General features: G+C 40.2%; 1 protein-coding gene across 3 annotated transcripts in view; it reads left to right on the top strand.

Annotated features, from left to right (window-relative positions):
* Positions 1–14,059, top strand: part of LOC123997582 (type II inositol 1,4,5-trisphosphate 5-phosphatase-like) — a 34,568-nt gene extending 20,509 nt beyond the window's left edge. For 2 of the 3 annotated variants that reach the window (XM_046301968.1, XM_046301970.1), the window contains 13 exons: positions 2,517–2,633; positions 3,388–3,575; positions 4,148–4,259; positions 4,654–4,763; positions 5,116–5,251; positions 5,709–5,819; positions 8,165–8,330; positions 9,469–9,704; positions 10,800–10,907; positions 12,079–12,163; positions 12,396–12,523; positions 12,778–12,889; positions 13,517–14,059. In XM_046301968.1, coding sequence (XP_046157924.1) covers positions 2,517–2,633; positions 3,388–3,575; positions 4,148–4,259; positions 4,654–4,763; positions 5,116–5,251; positions 5,709–5,819; positions 8,165–8,330; positions 9,469–9,704; positions 10,800–10,907; positions 12,079–12,163; positions 12,396–12,523; positions 12,778–12,889; positions 13,517–13,626 — 1,719 coding nt within the window. In that variant the 3' untranslated portion in view covers positions 13,627–14,059. The remainder of the gene's footprint in view (positions 1–2,516; positions 2,634–3,387; positions 3,576–4,147; positions 4,260–4,653; positions 4,764–5,115; positions 5,252–5,708; positions 5,820–8,164; positions 8,331–9,468; positions 9,705–10,799; positions 10,908–12,078; positions 12,164–12,395; positions 12,524–12,777; positions 12,890–13,516) is intronic. The other variant, XM_046301969.1, reaches the window with a different exon arrangement.
* The last annotated feature ends 6 nt before the right edge of the window (positions 14,060–14,065 follow it).

Below are 14,065 nucleotides of genomic sequence, written 5' to 3'. Positions count from 1 at the left end.
TCGAATCACAGCCTACTTCAACTTCACCAAACGGGTGATTTAACAAAAAATGCACTTGCGTAAAAAAAGCACAATCATTTCACAAATGTACCTAACCATAAACATCAATGCCTTTCTTAAAATCAATACAAAGAAGTATATATTTTTAAACATGGATATTTAGTTAAAAGAAATTCATGTTAGCAGGCAATATTAACTAGGGAAATTGCCAGTTCTCTTGCGTTCAGTTTGAGCCGCCTGGCTTGTTGCGAACTTAAACTCATTTGCCAGAATTTTATCTAATTATGACATGGCATTAAATATTGCTGTTACATTGCACAATCTTCAGACTTAGGGTTGCCATCCGTTCGATAAAATACGGAGCAGTTTCATATTTCACTGAAAGAATAAACGTTTTGTTTTCGAAATGATAGTTTCCAGATTTGACCATATTAATGACCGAAAGCTCGTATTTCTGTTTTTATTATAATTAAGTCTACGATTTGATAGAGCAGTCTGACTGAGTGGTGGTAGGCAGCAGCAGGCTCGTAAGCATTCATTCAAACAGAGCTTTACTGTGTATGCCAGCAGCTCTTAGCAACGCTTGAGGCACAGCGCTGTTTATGACTTCAAGCCTATCAACTCCCAAGATTAGGCTGGCAATCCTAAAGTGCCTATAAGAATATCCAATAGTCAAAGGTATATGAAAAACAAATGGTATAGAGAGATGTAGTCGGCGCGTCATAATTCCTATATTAACTACAACCTAAAATTATTACCTGGGAATATTGAACCACCAGCTTTCATATGTTCTGAGCAAGGAACTTAACCGTTAGCTTTTTTACACTTTTACTTTCTTCTCCAACACTGTTTTTGCATTATTTAAACCAAATTGAACGTGTTTAATTATTTATTTGCAACTAAATAGATGTATTATATTAAGTTAAAATAGAAGTTTTCATTCAGTATTGTTGTAATTGTCATTATTACAAATATAAATAAATAAATTGGCTGATTAATGGGTATCAGCTTTTTTTGGTCCTCCAATAATCGGTATCGGCTTTGAAAAATCATAATCGGTCGACCTCCTACTTTGTATGCGTCTCTGTGTAGAGAAAAGATAGTCCAGAGTTGTTTTTTAATTTTCTGGTTGCACATTTAACATGCTGTTTGAAATTTGGTAAAGTGGATTTAAGTTTCCCTGCATTTAAGTCCCCGGCTACTAGGAGCGCCACTGTTGGGTGAGCGATTTCTTGCTTATGGTGGAATACAGCTTATTCAATGTTGTCATAGTGCCAGCCTCTGACTGTGGTGGTATGTAAACAGCTACGAAAAACAGATGAAAACACTCTAGGTAGGTAGTGTGGTCTACAGTTTATCATGAGATACTCTACCTTAGGCGAGACAATAGCTTGTGACTTAATATCGTGTACCAGCTGTTATTTACAAAAATACATAGTCCGCCGCCCCTTGTCTTACCAGACGCCGCTGTTCTATCCTGCCGTTGCAGCGTATAACCAGCCAGCTGTATGTTGATAGTGTCGTCGATCAGCCACTTCTCCGTGAAGCATAAGATATTACAGTTTTGAATAAGTCATTACAACATCATACCACTTTGCTTTGTCCATTCGGCCACACTGATTGGCTGAAACCAGGAGGCTGTGATAGACAGGAGTCACCTTAATGTGACTGTGGGGAAGGTTACATGCATGTTTCTTTTTTTAGAACTAAGGTCCTGTTTGAATATGCCAAAAAACACATCCTTCCTTCCTTAAAATCAAATATTCACCGATATGAGGGTTGGATTGGTAAAAGAAGTGGGGTGCTAATATTCCTTTCACTTATCCAAACACATGCATGTCAGTGAGTAAGGAAGGATGCATGTGGTCACAGTTGGTACAATTGAGTGTCGCTGTACTACAGATGTTTCCAAAGCAAGGTGGTACAATGTTGTAATGACTTATTTGCTTCCCTTTTATACTATAAAGTGTGGTTTTGTTAACCTGGTGAAAGCTTGTACATGAGCTTCTCTTTTTCGATCTTCTTTTTATCTAGACCTATTTCCCCTTTTTATAAATTGCTGACTCAACACCAACTGCTTCTTCCTCTTTTCAAAGGCTTGTAAATGACGTGTCATTTGTCAGTCCTCTGTCACTGGTGTGAATTTAGCACACTTGGTCGCTTCGTAATTGACATAGCATAGGGCAAGAATCTGTGAAATGGCTGGTTTCACATTAATATGGTAATGTTGGGTTATATCCTACTTCGGTTTATATTCTTGACAGGATTGAATGTGGAACAAACTGACTGTTAGCAATTTAGCATTTTTGCTCCTGCAGTATTGGCATGAACAATATTGTATTGTCCTGTATGCCACTTCACTGCGGTCCTCTTGGTTACCCCTTCCGCTAACACTACCTGAACGACCTTAGGTGTTTCGTAAACAGCACAAACACATCCAGGATCAGGCTAATAGCAAATGCTTGATCAGTGTATTTGTTCTGTCTGTGATCCATGACCCCTGTGTATCCCTACAGGTGAAACTGGTTCGTCTGGTGGGCATCATGCTGCTGTTTTACGTGAGGAATGAGCACGCCAAGCACATCTCTGAGATGGAGGCAGAGACCGTGGGCACCGGCATCATGGGTAGAATGGTAAGTGGCGTGAGCGATGGTAGGAGTACATATCCTTGGCCGCTAAGCGGGTTGTAATCAACTGCTTAGCAGTTTAGAGCAGCAGATTGGCTGGCGTCCACTAGTTTCATTTAGCTTCCATTTGACAGTTGGGATAATGAGTTCTATTGCACTACAACCCCTTCTACCTACAAACTCGGCTTTTTACCATGGTTCAGAAAACCAGTTTTTCTCACTCAAATACACCAGACATGGAACCCAGGTATGTTTGTTAAACACATTGGATTTCCTATTGTTCATAGAGCTATTTATTTGTATACAAACAGATGTCAAGTTCGGGTGATGCGAGCGCATCCCGGTACAAGCTCTGTAGCAGGATAGCTAACGCTAAAGTCGGGACCTTGACAAACTTAACTGTGAGTGAGTGATGACCGTGAAAACACACAAGACTGATGGCTATAGCTATGTTCAACAGGTTACTTATTCTTCTGCCTTTATCTAAGTCTATTTGTGATATTTTACCTTGCCTCACGGGCTTGCTAGCTAACCAATCCTCTGACATCTGCAATGTTGTTGACAATAACCATCTGATTCCGTGTTTGTTAATAACTTGCACTAGTTGTATTTGAAGTTGCATGTGATCGTATCCACTGCTAGATAAACAAAGCTTTTTCTGAAACCGTACTGATTGTGCCACTTTTCATGATGCAGCAGGGAAATGGTTTGTTCTATAGGGGCACATAATATAAAATGTTTTACAAACTTCTCACCTCAGGGAAACAAAGGTGCTGTGGCCATCCGCTTCCTCTTCCACAACTCTGACATCTGTGTGGTCAACTCCCACCTGGCCGCCCACATCGAGGAGTACGAAAGGCGCAACCAGGACTACAAGGATATCTGCAGTAGGCTGCTTTTCCGCCAGCACGACCTCGCGCTGGTCCCACTCACCATCATGAAGCACGAGTATGAACAAGTCTTGAGTACAAAGCAGTATTTCCACTTTTCAGGGTTGTGTTCATTAGGGCCAAAACATTTAAATGAGCGTTTCTTATTGGATATGTTTTGGGTCGTATTCATTAGGGCACACATTGAAAATATTTTGCAAAGGAAAACAAAAAGGAGTTTTCTTATTGGACGAGTCCAGAAGATCCCGGCCTTTTCAGTCTGTTGTTTTTGTTTGTTATTTTGTGCCTAATGAACAGGACCCTGGATTTGGTTGTTGTGGTGAAACACCATGCTTTGTATTTATTCCGGCATGGTGATATTCTCTCAAGGAAACAAAATAGCGAATGTATTATGTAAACCTTTGATCACAAGACCAGTGCATCTTGCCAATTTCACATAACTTTATAATGTCTTAGGTGAACATTTGAAATTAATGCAGTGTTTTGATGCAGTTGTAGAATGGGATGAGTTCTAGAACCACATGCAAAGCCACCGCCACCATTTTCCGTATTGAAATAGAATTATAGAAGAGTAGTTATATTTCTATGATTTTCCATATTCTCAATGCATCATCTTTTCCTTGCTTACAGTGTGGTCCTATGGCTGGGAGATCTCAACTACAGGCTAAGTGACCTTGACGTTGACGATGTGAAGGACTTAATCGCCAAGAAGGATTTTGAAACTCTGCACAGTTATGACCAGGTAGGTCATCTCAAGCCGCTAAACTTCAAGCCATTTAAATGTCTACTTCTAGGGTGCGTTTAGTTGGCAAATGTTGTAGAACATTGCAGATAGAAATGTCATGATTCCTTACTCTGTCAGACAGGCAGGTTTGTTCTATGTAATATCTGAAAGTTCCACAACAATGTTCCCAGTGTCAAATGTATTAGGCTCCAAACTGAACAAAACTGATCTGAAACAGGGAGGGACAACCTGAAATTGTCCAATCAGAAACAAATTTTCCATTGCAAAACATTTTGCTACAGTATGCCCTAATGAATAAGACTGCTAATCTCTGTGTTCAGTGCCAGTCACATTACACCCTGATGAGTGTGGTAATTGTCACGATGTCTTGTTGTGGCTCTGTGGTCCTCAGCTGAAGAGGCAGATCGATGAGAAGGCTGTTTTCGTGGGCTTTGTGGAGGGAGAAATTGGCTTCCTGCCCACTTACAAATACGACACTGGCTCTGACCAATGGGACACAAGGTAACTTCTCCTCTCTAAATGTCTAGTATTTCTATAAAGGCAAAGGAGAAAACAATAACACTTAACTAATAGCCTGCAGATATATTGCATTATAATACCATTTATAATGCATCGTAAGAACATGTATAATGTCTTATGGTTGTTGCATAATGAGTAAGGCGTTTTGAGTTGGAATATTGATAGGGAGACAGAATATACCATAAGCCTGATTTATAATGCATTACAAAGGCTCATACATTCTTAGAATATGTTCTAAAGCATTATAGCTGCAGAATAAAGTATTACAAAACTCTTATCTTATTGCGTAGAATCTGTCTCCAAAATTTCTTAGTTTCATGTTTCACGCCCTCAGTGAAAAGTGTCGCGTGCCGGCGTGGTGTGATCGGATCCTGTGGCGAGGCAAGAATGTGCGGCAGCTGCACTACCAGAGTCACATGGACCTGAAGACCAGCGACCACAAGCCAGTCAGCTCCCTGCTGGAGATCGGGGTGAGAATTAGTTTCCACCATCTGTCCTTTGACCTCTTAGAGACCATGAGGTTTTGGTTGGTTTAGCCTGGGGAGTCATAAGCAAAGATTCTTATAGATAACCCAAGATTGTAAAAAGCCCATCTGAACAATCTTAGTCACACTATGGGGCAGAGTAAGCAAAGTGGTGGGAAGAGTTTCATCTTGACCAAATATGGGAATTCCATAGTGGAAGTGTTTTTTTGTTTTTTTATCCTTGTGACCAGTCTGAGTTTCCCCCAGAGCCATATATTTAGAGTTCAGACAACTTTTAGAATTGTGCTTTTGAGCATTTCATTTATCCATTCATGACAAGTATTTGGATTCTAATTCTAGGTATTCTGTTGCATGGCATTTTTTACAATGTTAAAATAATGATATGCCTCTTGTTTCCCCTATTCATCTGTGTTTTAACCTCCCTTCTCTGCTGTTTCTTCAGATCAAGCTGGTGAATGAAGAGTCTTACAAAAATACATTTGAGGAAATTGTGCGCTCGCTGGACAAGATGGAGAACGAGTGCATTCCGTCCGTAATGCTGTCCAGGCGAGAGGTGAGTGATTCTACTGTGAATTGTTATAGATGAAGAATATGTTAACATTTCTCTGGTCTTTCATAATGCACAATGCAACATTATCAGTGAACATTATCAGTGAACATTGACAGCAGCGGGACCTTGTGAACGACTCTTATCAATTGAGCTCTGCTCTTTACGAACAGGAGTAAAAATGAGGGAGAACGTCTGTGCAACATGTACAATTTTTACATTTTTTTTCTTAACATTTAAACTGCACTTTGAAAAAATTGCTTTAAATGTTTAAAAAAAAAATCAAATGACTTGATTTCACAATTCAGATGTGGTTCTGTGTATAACCGCTAGGGGTCAATGCAGTCCTGGAATTCCTAAAAATAAAAATAAAATACACATATTTCAGCTTTATTTAACCATGTCGGCAAGTTGAGAAGAAGTTCTCATTTACAATTGCGACCTGGCCAAGACAAAGCAAAGCAGTTCGACACACAGAACAACACAGAGTTACACAGAGTAAAACAAACATACATAATACAGTAGAAAAATAAGTCTATATACAATGTGAGGTAAAGGCAAAAAACAAAGGCCATGGTGGCGAAGTAAATACAATATAGCAAGTAAAACACTGGAATGGTTGATTTGTAGTGGAAGAATGTGCAAAGTAGAGAGATAAATAATGGGGTGCAAAGGAGCAAAATAAATACAGTAGGGAAAGAGGTAGTTGTTTGGGCTAAATTATAGATGGGCTATGTACAGGTGCAGTAATCTGTGAGCTGCTCTGACAGCTGGTGCTTAAAGCTATTGAGGGAGATAAGTGTTTCCAGTTTCAGAGATTTTTGTAGTTCGTTCCAGTCATTGGCAGCAGAGAACTGGAAGGAGAGGCGGCCAAAGTAAGAATTGGTTTGGGGGGTGACAGAAGAGATATACCTGCTGGAGTGTGTGCTACAGGTGGGTGCTGCTATGGTGACCAGCGAGCTGAGATAAGGGGGGACTTTACCTAGCAGGGTCTTGTAGATGACCTGGAGCCAGTGGGTTTGGCGACGAGTATGAAGCAAGGGCCAGCAAACGAGAGCATACAGGTCGCAATGGTGGGTAGTAATATGGGGCTTTGGTGACAAAACGGATGGCACTGTGATAGACTGCATCCAATTTATTGAATAGGGTATTGGAGGCTATTTTGTAAATGACATCGCCAAAGTCGAGGATTGGTAGGATGGTCAGTTTTACAAGGGTATATTTGGCAGCATGAGTGAAGGATGCTTTGTTGCGAAATAGGAAGCCATTTCTAGATTTAACTTTGAATTGGCGATGTTTGATGTGAGTCTGGAAGGAGAGTGTATAGTCTAACCAGACACCTAGATATTTGTCAACATATTCTAAGTCCGAGCCGTCCAGAGTAGTGATGTTGGACAGGCGGGCAGGTGCAGGTAGCGATTGGTTGAAGAGCATGCATTTAGTTTTACTTGTATTTAAGAGCAATTGGAGGCCACGGAAGGAGAGTTGTATGGCATTGAAGCTTGCCTGGAGGGTAGTTAACAGTGTCCAAAGAAGGGCCAGAACACAGAATGGTGTTATCTGAGTAGAGTGGATCAGAGACTCACCAGCAGCAAGAGCGACCTCATTGATGTATACAGAGAAGTCGGTCCAAGAATTTAACCTAGCGGCACCCACATAGACTGCCAGAGGCCCGGACAACAGACCCTCCGATTTGACACACTGAATTCTATAAGATAAGTAGTTGGTGAATACTGGTCGTCACTAGTTACCACAGCCACAAAGTCATAAAGCCTTTTTCTGCAATTGATCTTCTTAAAATGTGATTTTAAACCTAACCACATTGCTAACCTTAGTCTAATCCTACCTGTACGTTAGGTTTTCATGAATTTTTACGCTATAGCCAAGTTTGACTGCGTTAACTAGAGGAAACCCTACCAGACGGCACTTTCCTTACTGCTGTCCCCCTCACAATGGTATTAATGTAATTTTAAGTTCTATGTTGTGTGCCTCTCCATGTTGTCAGTACGTAGATCATGTCCCACTGCTCGTTGCAGTGATGTATGACAGTGTGTTCATAGACGTCCAACAATCTGTTGTTAATGCCACGTATGGTGTTTGAGAGCATGCACTTTGTGCTTGCACTTGCAGAGCAATTATTTTGCAATTTCTCCATCAGGGCCGTAGCGGTTTTTCGACCTGACATCTTGTAGTCTGGTTCTAGATATGCCATTTAGGATATTGAAGCCGACATCCCCTACCATTGACAATGGCTGCATATCAACTGTAATCATTTCTGTAATCAACGCTGTGATTTTCACACCCCTACTCCTTACCTGTGTAACCTAATCCAAATCACTCTCCCTCCCCAGTTCCACTTCATAGATGTGAAGTTCATGCAGCACCAGGCAGAGACTCTGACCCTCCACAACGACGGGCAGGTCCCGTGCCAGTTTGAGTTCATCCAGAAGCTGGATGAGCGCACCTACTGCAAGCCCTGGCTCACCGCCAACCCGGCCAAGGGTTTCATCGCTCAGGGTGAGTATAGCAGGACTTATGGCCCTATTCTTTCTTCCGTGTTTTCTTGAGGTAAGCATTTGTATGAAGGTGTGTATCAAGCATGTCAGAGTAGAAGTGCTCATCTAGGATCTGGTACCCCCCCCCCCCCTGTCCATGTAATCAAATTAATTGTTATCTCAAATGTAAAACTGATCCTACATTATCACTCCTACTCTAAAACATCTGATACATACAGCCCCAGATCTAGAGTTTGGCTGGGTGAAAGCAAGGTTGCCACCCCATTACGTTCTTCAACCTAACTAATTCAGATCAGTGAGTACTTCAAGGAAGGTCGGATGGCATTTCTGACTTATTAGAACAGGGTCTAAGACTTAGATTCAGGAATGGATATTAATTTATGTAAGCACCTGGCCTCCCCCGCTATGTTAGACATAATGTAATGAGCTATGACGCGAGAGACCACATCATAGCGCTGTTCTGACTGAATGATAGATTTGAGTTTTCCCTGTGACTGCAATTGATAGAGGCATTTTCTCAACTCACTATTTAATGGCAGGGAAGCAATTTCAGATCTGTCTAGCACGTGAGACTTGTAAATAATGGTGATATCTCAAGGCTTAGGATGGAAGGAGTGGTGGATGTGCCTCAGTGCTCTTTGCCTCTGGGTCTTGCTGATAGTTTTTATTTTTACCGTTTGTCTCATTTAGTTCTGAAATTGTCAATGTAGTGATGCAGATATAAATTAATAGGGTTGCCTTCACACATTCAATTGCAGTTAGTAATGCTTAGTGTACAGTACAACCTTTGCTTGTGGTTCATCAGCACCATTTGTCAACAAGTTTCCACACAGAACATATATATATATATATATTATATATATATTTACAGAGCATGATCATGTTCATTAGGTCACGCAACAGAAAACATTTTCAAACGATTTGAAACTGAATCATTTGTGTTTCTTATTGGACATGTCCAAGTAGTCCCTTCTTCAGTTTGTCAGTGGAGTTTTCTTTCATTTGATCCCAAATTAACACAACCCTGTTCATTTGTGTCTCAGGGAATTGATAATAAGGAATTGGTGCTTTTCTGAAATGTTCCTCCATTGATAAATCATTGAAATATACCTGAACCCGTCCATGCACTGTTCACCAAGGTGGGAACGTGGACATTGACCTGGAGGTATTTGTGAACCGCTCCACCGCCACGGAGCTCAACGCAGGCCGCCAGCAAATCGAAGACATACTGGTGCTCCACCTGGATCGGGGAAAGGACTACTTTCTCTCTGTGTTGGGCAACTACTTGCCCAGCTGCTTCGGCTCGTCCATCCAGACCCTGTGCCAACTGAGGGACCCCATCCAGGAAATGCCCCTGGAGACCATCCGGGAGCTGGTGAGTTCAGTATAGCCAGCAAGGAGTGTGTTCACTATTGTATATATATTTTGCAATGTTAAGCAAAAATGTGCGTTTCTTATTGGACAAATTCATGGTTCTGAGTGAATACGATCCAGGTGCAGTCTGACTCAGAAGGCTGCTTTCCCATTCTTCACACTTCTCCAAAAGTGTGCTGTGGTCTGGTACAATCCCCATCGTGGATTTAAAAGTATTATATTGGTGTAACCTAAGCATTGGCTGAAGGAGTTTCCACCATTGTACACTTGCATACTCCATATTTCACATGTTGGGAGAAAGGTGAAGAATCAGCTGACCGTGGCCTGGAAATGTCCCACTCTTCAAGGCTGTTTTGTATGAAAAGCCTTGCCCAGAATAAAAACAATTAAATGTGAAAGTACTCTGGGGGGATTCTGTCCTGCTCATAATATGTGTTTGAATTTGTTATCAATTATCTAAAAATGACCAGCAAGTGCAAATCTTGAACTAGCTGCAGTCAAAATTCCCCGAATTCATTGAGACGAGAGACTAGACACATTTGCACTAAACATAAAAGCTCAAGTGAAATTCTGTTCGTAAGCTTTTTGCTATAGCCCCCATCATTTCCTTTTTGTCTTACAAAGTGTACTTCTTTTGTAAAAACAAACTGCTTTTTGCGATGTGTGAACCAAATAGGAGATTTTGTGTGTGAAGTGGGTTTCCAAACAGGAAATCAAATCACCCATTGGCCCAGAACACACTGTTGCCAGGGGGGAATATCCACAGGGTCATTAGTGTTGCAAAACAGCATGCTGTCGTGTACGCTAGAGCAATCCTCCTCAGAAACTTCTGCTTTTTTGTTTGATCTTCAATCAGTGTTATTCTAAAATTGACCAGATGAAAAGATGATAGATTCTGAGAATAAAGAAGCCCAAAGATTTCTCACCATTTTTTTTAAATACATATATTTTTTTGTCTTTGGCTCGCTAGTTATTAATACAGGCAGCATGAATAGCTACAGCACATTGTCCTCTAAGGACATGTTGTTCAAGAAAGGTTAGGTAAAGGACTTAAACCCATTTCGCTAAAATGTCACTTTTTTTCTTCTTTCTAAAGACGTTGTCAGGTGATGAGACCAGAACTTTAATCATCGATAAGCCCCTGGATATCCCTAAAGAGATATGGCAGATGGTGGACCACCTATACCGTAATGCTCCTAAACAGGTCAGGACTGAAATCCTTTACCATTTTCGCACTACTGAGCCAAACCTAGAACATCTAGGTGTGTCATTGGATGCTGTTTTTGCCCCTCACTTTATACACAGAAGATCTCCGCTAAACATAGAATCAAGCTGTTTTTCTGTCTCTCTGAAATACAAAGTTGCCAATGTCTTTACAACTGAACAAGAAAAAGATAAAAAGATGCTTCAAATGAAAACGGAGATTTCATTATTTAATGCATAGGCCTACAGTAGACCTATAGAATATATATCCCTTTATATTTCAAACATATTGAAATCAATTTCATGCTCAGTCAATTGAGTTCTATTGATAGGCTACACAATTTTGCCTCAATATATTTCATGATTTGTAACATGTGCAATGATGTGCCAAATGAATCTGTGATTATAGGGTAAGGATTAGAATATGCTGCCTCAATATTTGCAGCCATAAGGTGATATCTCTCTAGGAGCTGATCTGTTGTCAGTATTGTGGAATAATTCTAATGTTAAGGTAAGATTGAACATTTACATGTAGGCTGTCATTGTAAATAAGAATTAGTTCTTAACCGACTTGCATAGTTAAATAAATATAAATATATAATATATATATAATATTGGGAAAATGAGCCCTGAGCTGTACTGGCCCTGAGCTGTACTATGCCTCCACAATAGTTGTTGCTGCCTGGGAGGGAGAATGAAAAGGATAAATAAATCTGAACCAGTACAGCTTGGGTCGGAATCAGGCATTAGTTTCTTGACAATACTCTAGTTTTCAAGGATGTTGGCTATTACCTTTTGCCTACTTACCTCCCCTTTCGCAGTTAGTTGCACAGCATCAAAGAATTCAAAGGGAGTTGGGCAGCTTTTGGTGTCCTCCCAGACATATTAGTCTCTTTCACCACAGCAACCCAGTGGATTGAAAATAGGAATGTTTGGAAACGTTCTGTGTCTCTGGCAACCACCAACAGGCTGGAATGACTCAACAGAACTGGCTGAATGTTAAGGGCCAAATAAATATATTTATTAGTTGATTCATTAAAAAAGTGAAATGCATAATACTCTACAATATTGACATGAATGCAGTTCTCCTGATCCCTGCTGGCTACCTTTCTGTGTGCTTTGAAGTTATGTGTTTACAGTACAACTCTATAACCTTTTGCTTCTATTTTTAGGGGGAACTATTTCAACAACCTGGGCTCCGCAGTGAATTTGTGGAGATAAGGGATTGTCTTGACACTGGCATGCCAGACTCACTCCGTATCCTTAACAACTGATATACACCTGGGTTGTGTTTATTAGGCGTTAAACGGAAGAAAAATGGCCTGAAACAGAGGACTACCTGGACATGTCCAATAAGAAACACTCATTTCATTTTGTAAAAGTTTTCCATTTTGAGCCTTAATGGACACAACCCTGGATAAATTAAGTCTTAGTGTCTACTCTGTATTTTTTAAGTGTTTGATGCCCCTTGACCCGGGTTGACCCCTAGCTGGCAGTAACCACTCTGTGGCAGAAGCACTGCTCATCTTCCTTGATGCCCTCCCTGAGCCTGTGGTCCCCTTCTCCCTGTACCAGCAGTGCCTGGAGTGCTGCTCCAACACCAGTCAGTGTAAAAAGGTCAGTACCAATTCAACTCACTCTTTAAAGTAGACATTACTTTTCTCAGTGCCCCTATAGTAGGATATTCTGTATGTAATGATTGTTTACTGTACTAGGTCTTGTTCATTAGGCTTCAAATGTTCTGAAATAGGGAGGGACAACATTTTCTGTTGCGCCATAATGAACCCAACCCAGTTGTGGGGAATTGGCTGTGACTTGCTCTCATGTTTTAACTTGTCTATGGTATTGAGTGATGTTTTCTTCATCCTCAGGTTGTATCCTTGTTACCTCAGTGCCATAAAAACGTGTTTAACTATATAGCGGCTTTTCTCCGTGAGTTGTTGAAGCATTCTACACACAATAGCCTGGATGTCAATATTTTAGGTAAGGTGAAATGGAAAAATGTGTAACACATTTTGCATTCTTATCAAACACACAAACAATTGACTGAATGTGTTTTGAAAGGGTTAAAACTAAACTTCATGGTCTTCTTGACCAATACCCAAGAGGTTCAATGTTTACAAAGTCGAGCAGTGCAAGTTTAAGATCAGAAGCCGTAACAAGCTTTCCTATTTGTTGGTTTCCATATGTCACAATATGCAATGAAGCAATACAACAATAAGACTACTGTTGCGATAAATGCCTGATTATTCCAAGGCATGCAAATGGTTATGGAATCTTGTTGGGGTTTTATATTCCGAAGGCCATAGTCTTTCTGTGCTGTGATACTGTGCGTATGTTTGGTTTTTTTCACCTTAGGGCAATCAGTTATCATTTATTTACTTAGTTGAAAATATAGCCTAGTAATACAAAACTAGCAAAAGCTACAATATTGGCTGTAATAATGCTGGGTCAGATTCTGGATTTAGTTCCTTTTTCAGTGTTTTCCTTTTAATTAAATTTGTTTGATGCATAATATTTTTAAAAAAGTGAACCTAATTTAATCTTACATCAAGTGCCAGTTAGTAATTATTATGTTATTGACATTGTGCCCTGTGTCATCCCTCACAGCCACCATTTTTGCTGCCTTGCTACTGAAGTCACCCACGAAGCAGGACCTTGCAGAGAAGAGGAAGACCCAAGAGTTCTTTCAGCATTTCCTAGTCCAGGACCTCTCCTGAATAGAAGAGGGTGCTCCTGCTGTGTCTTTTAGACACTATTTTAGTTTAATGTACAGCTCTGTATTTGTAATAAGTTCCTATTCATATAGATGGCTCTTTGTATATATCCAGTCAGTCCAATTGTTTAGGCCTACTCTCCTTAGTTTATTTCAAATCAATGTTTTGACAAGCAATGTTTAACCTGTAAACTGTTGATGCACAGCTAATATTCTGTCACTGAGTAGCTGTAGTAAACTGACCATTTTTAATGTATATTTACAAGTTTATTTAAAGAAAATAAATGTGCTGTTTTGTGAAGGCAAAACAGTGGATCGTTTTATATATGAAAGTATTTCAAACAGTTGTGGTTTGGCGATTTCATGTTTCTTTCCCATTTAGCAAGCAAATGGAAAAAAGTTTGTTTTGGAATTTAATAAACCCACTGTCACATGTGTCCTTT

This window comes from Oncorhynchus gorbuscha, linkage group LG15 (assembly GCF_021184085.1).
Source record: "Oncorhynchus gorbuscha isolate QuinsamMale2020 ecotype Even-year linkage group LG15, OgorEven_v1.0, whole genome shotgun sequence".
In the NCBI taxonomy this organism is placed as follows: Eukaryota; Metazoa; Chordata; class Actinopteri; order Salmoniformes; family Salmonidae; genus Oncorhynchus; species Oncorhynchus gorbuscha.
Note: the sequence above shows the minus strand (reverse complement) of the source record. Positions and strands in the feature narration are given on the sequence as shown.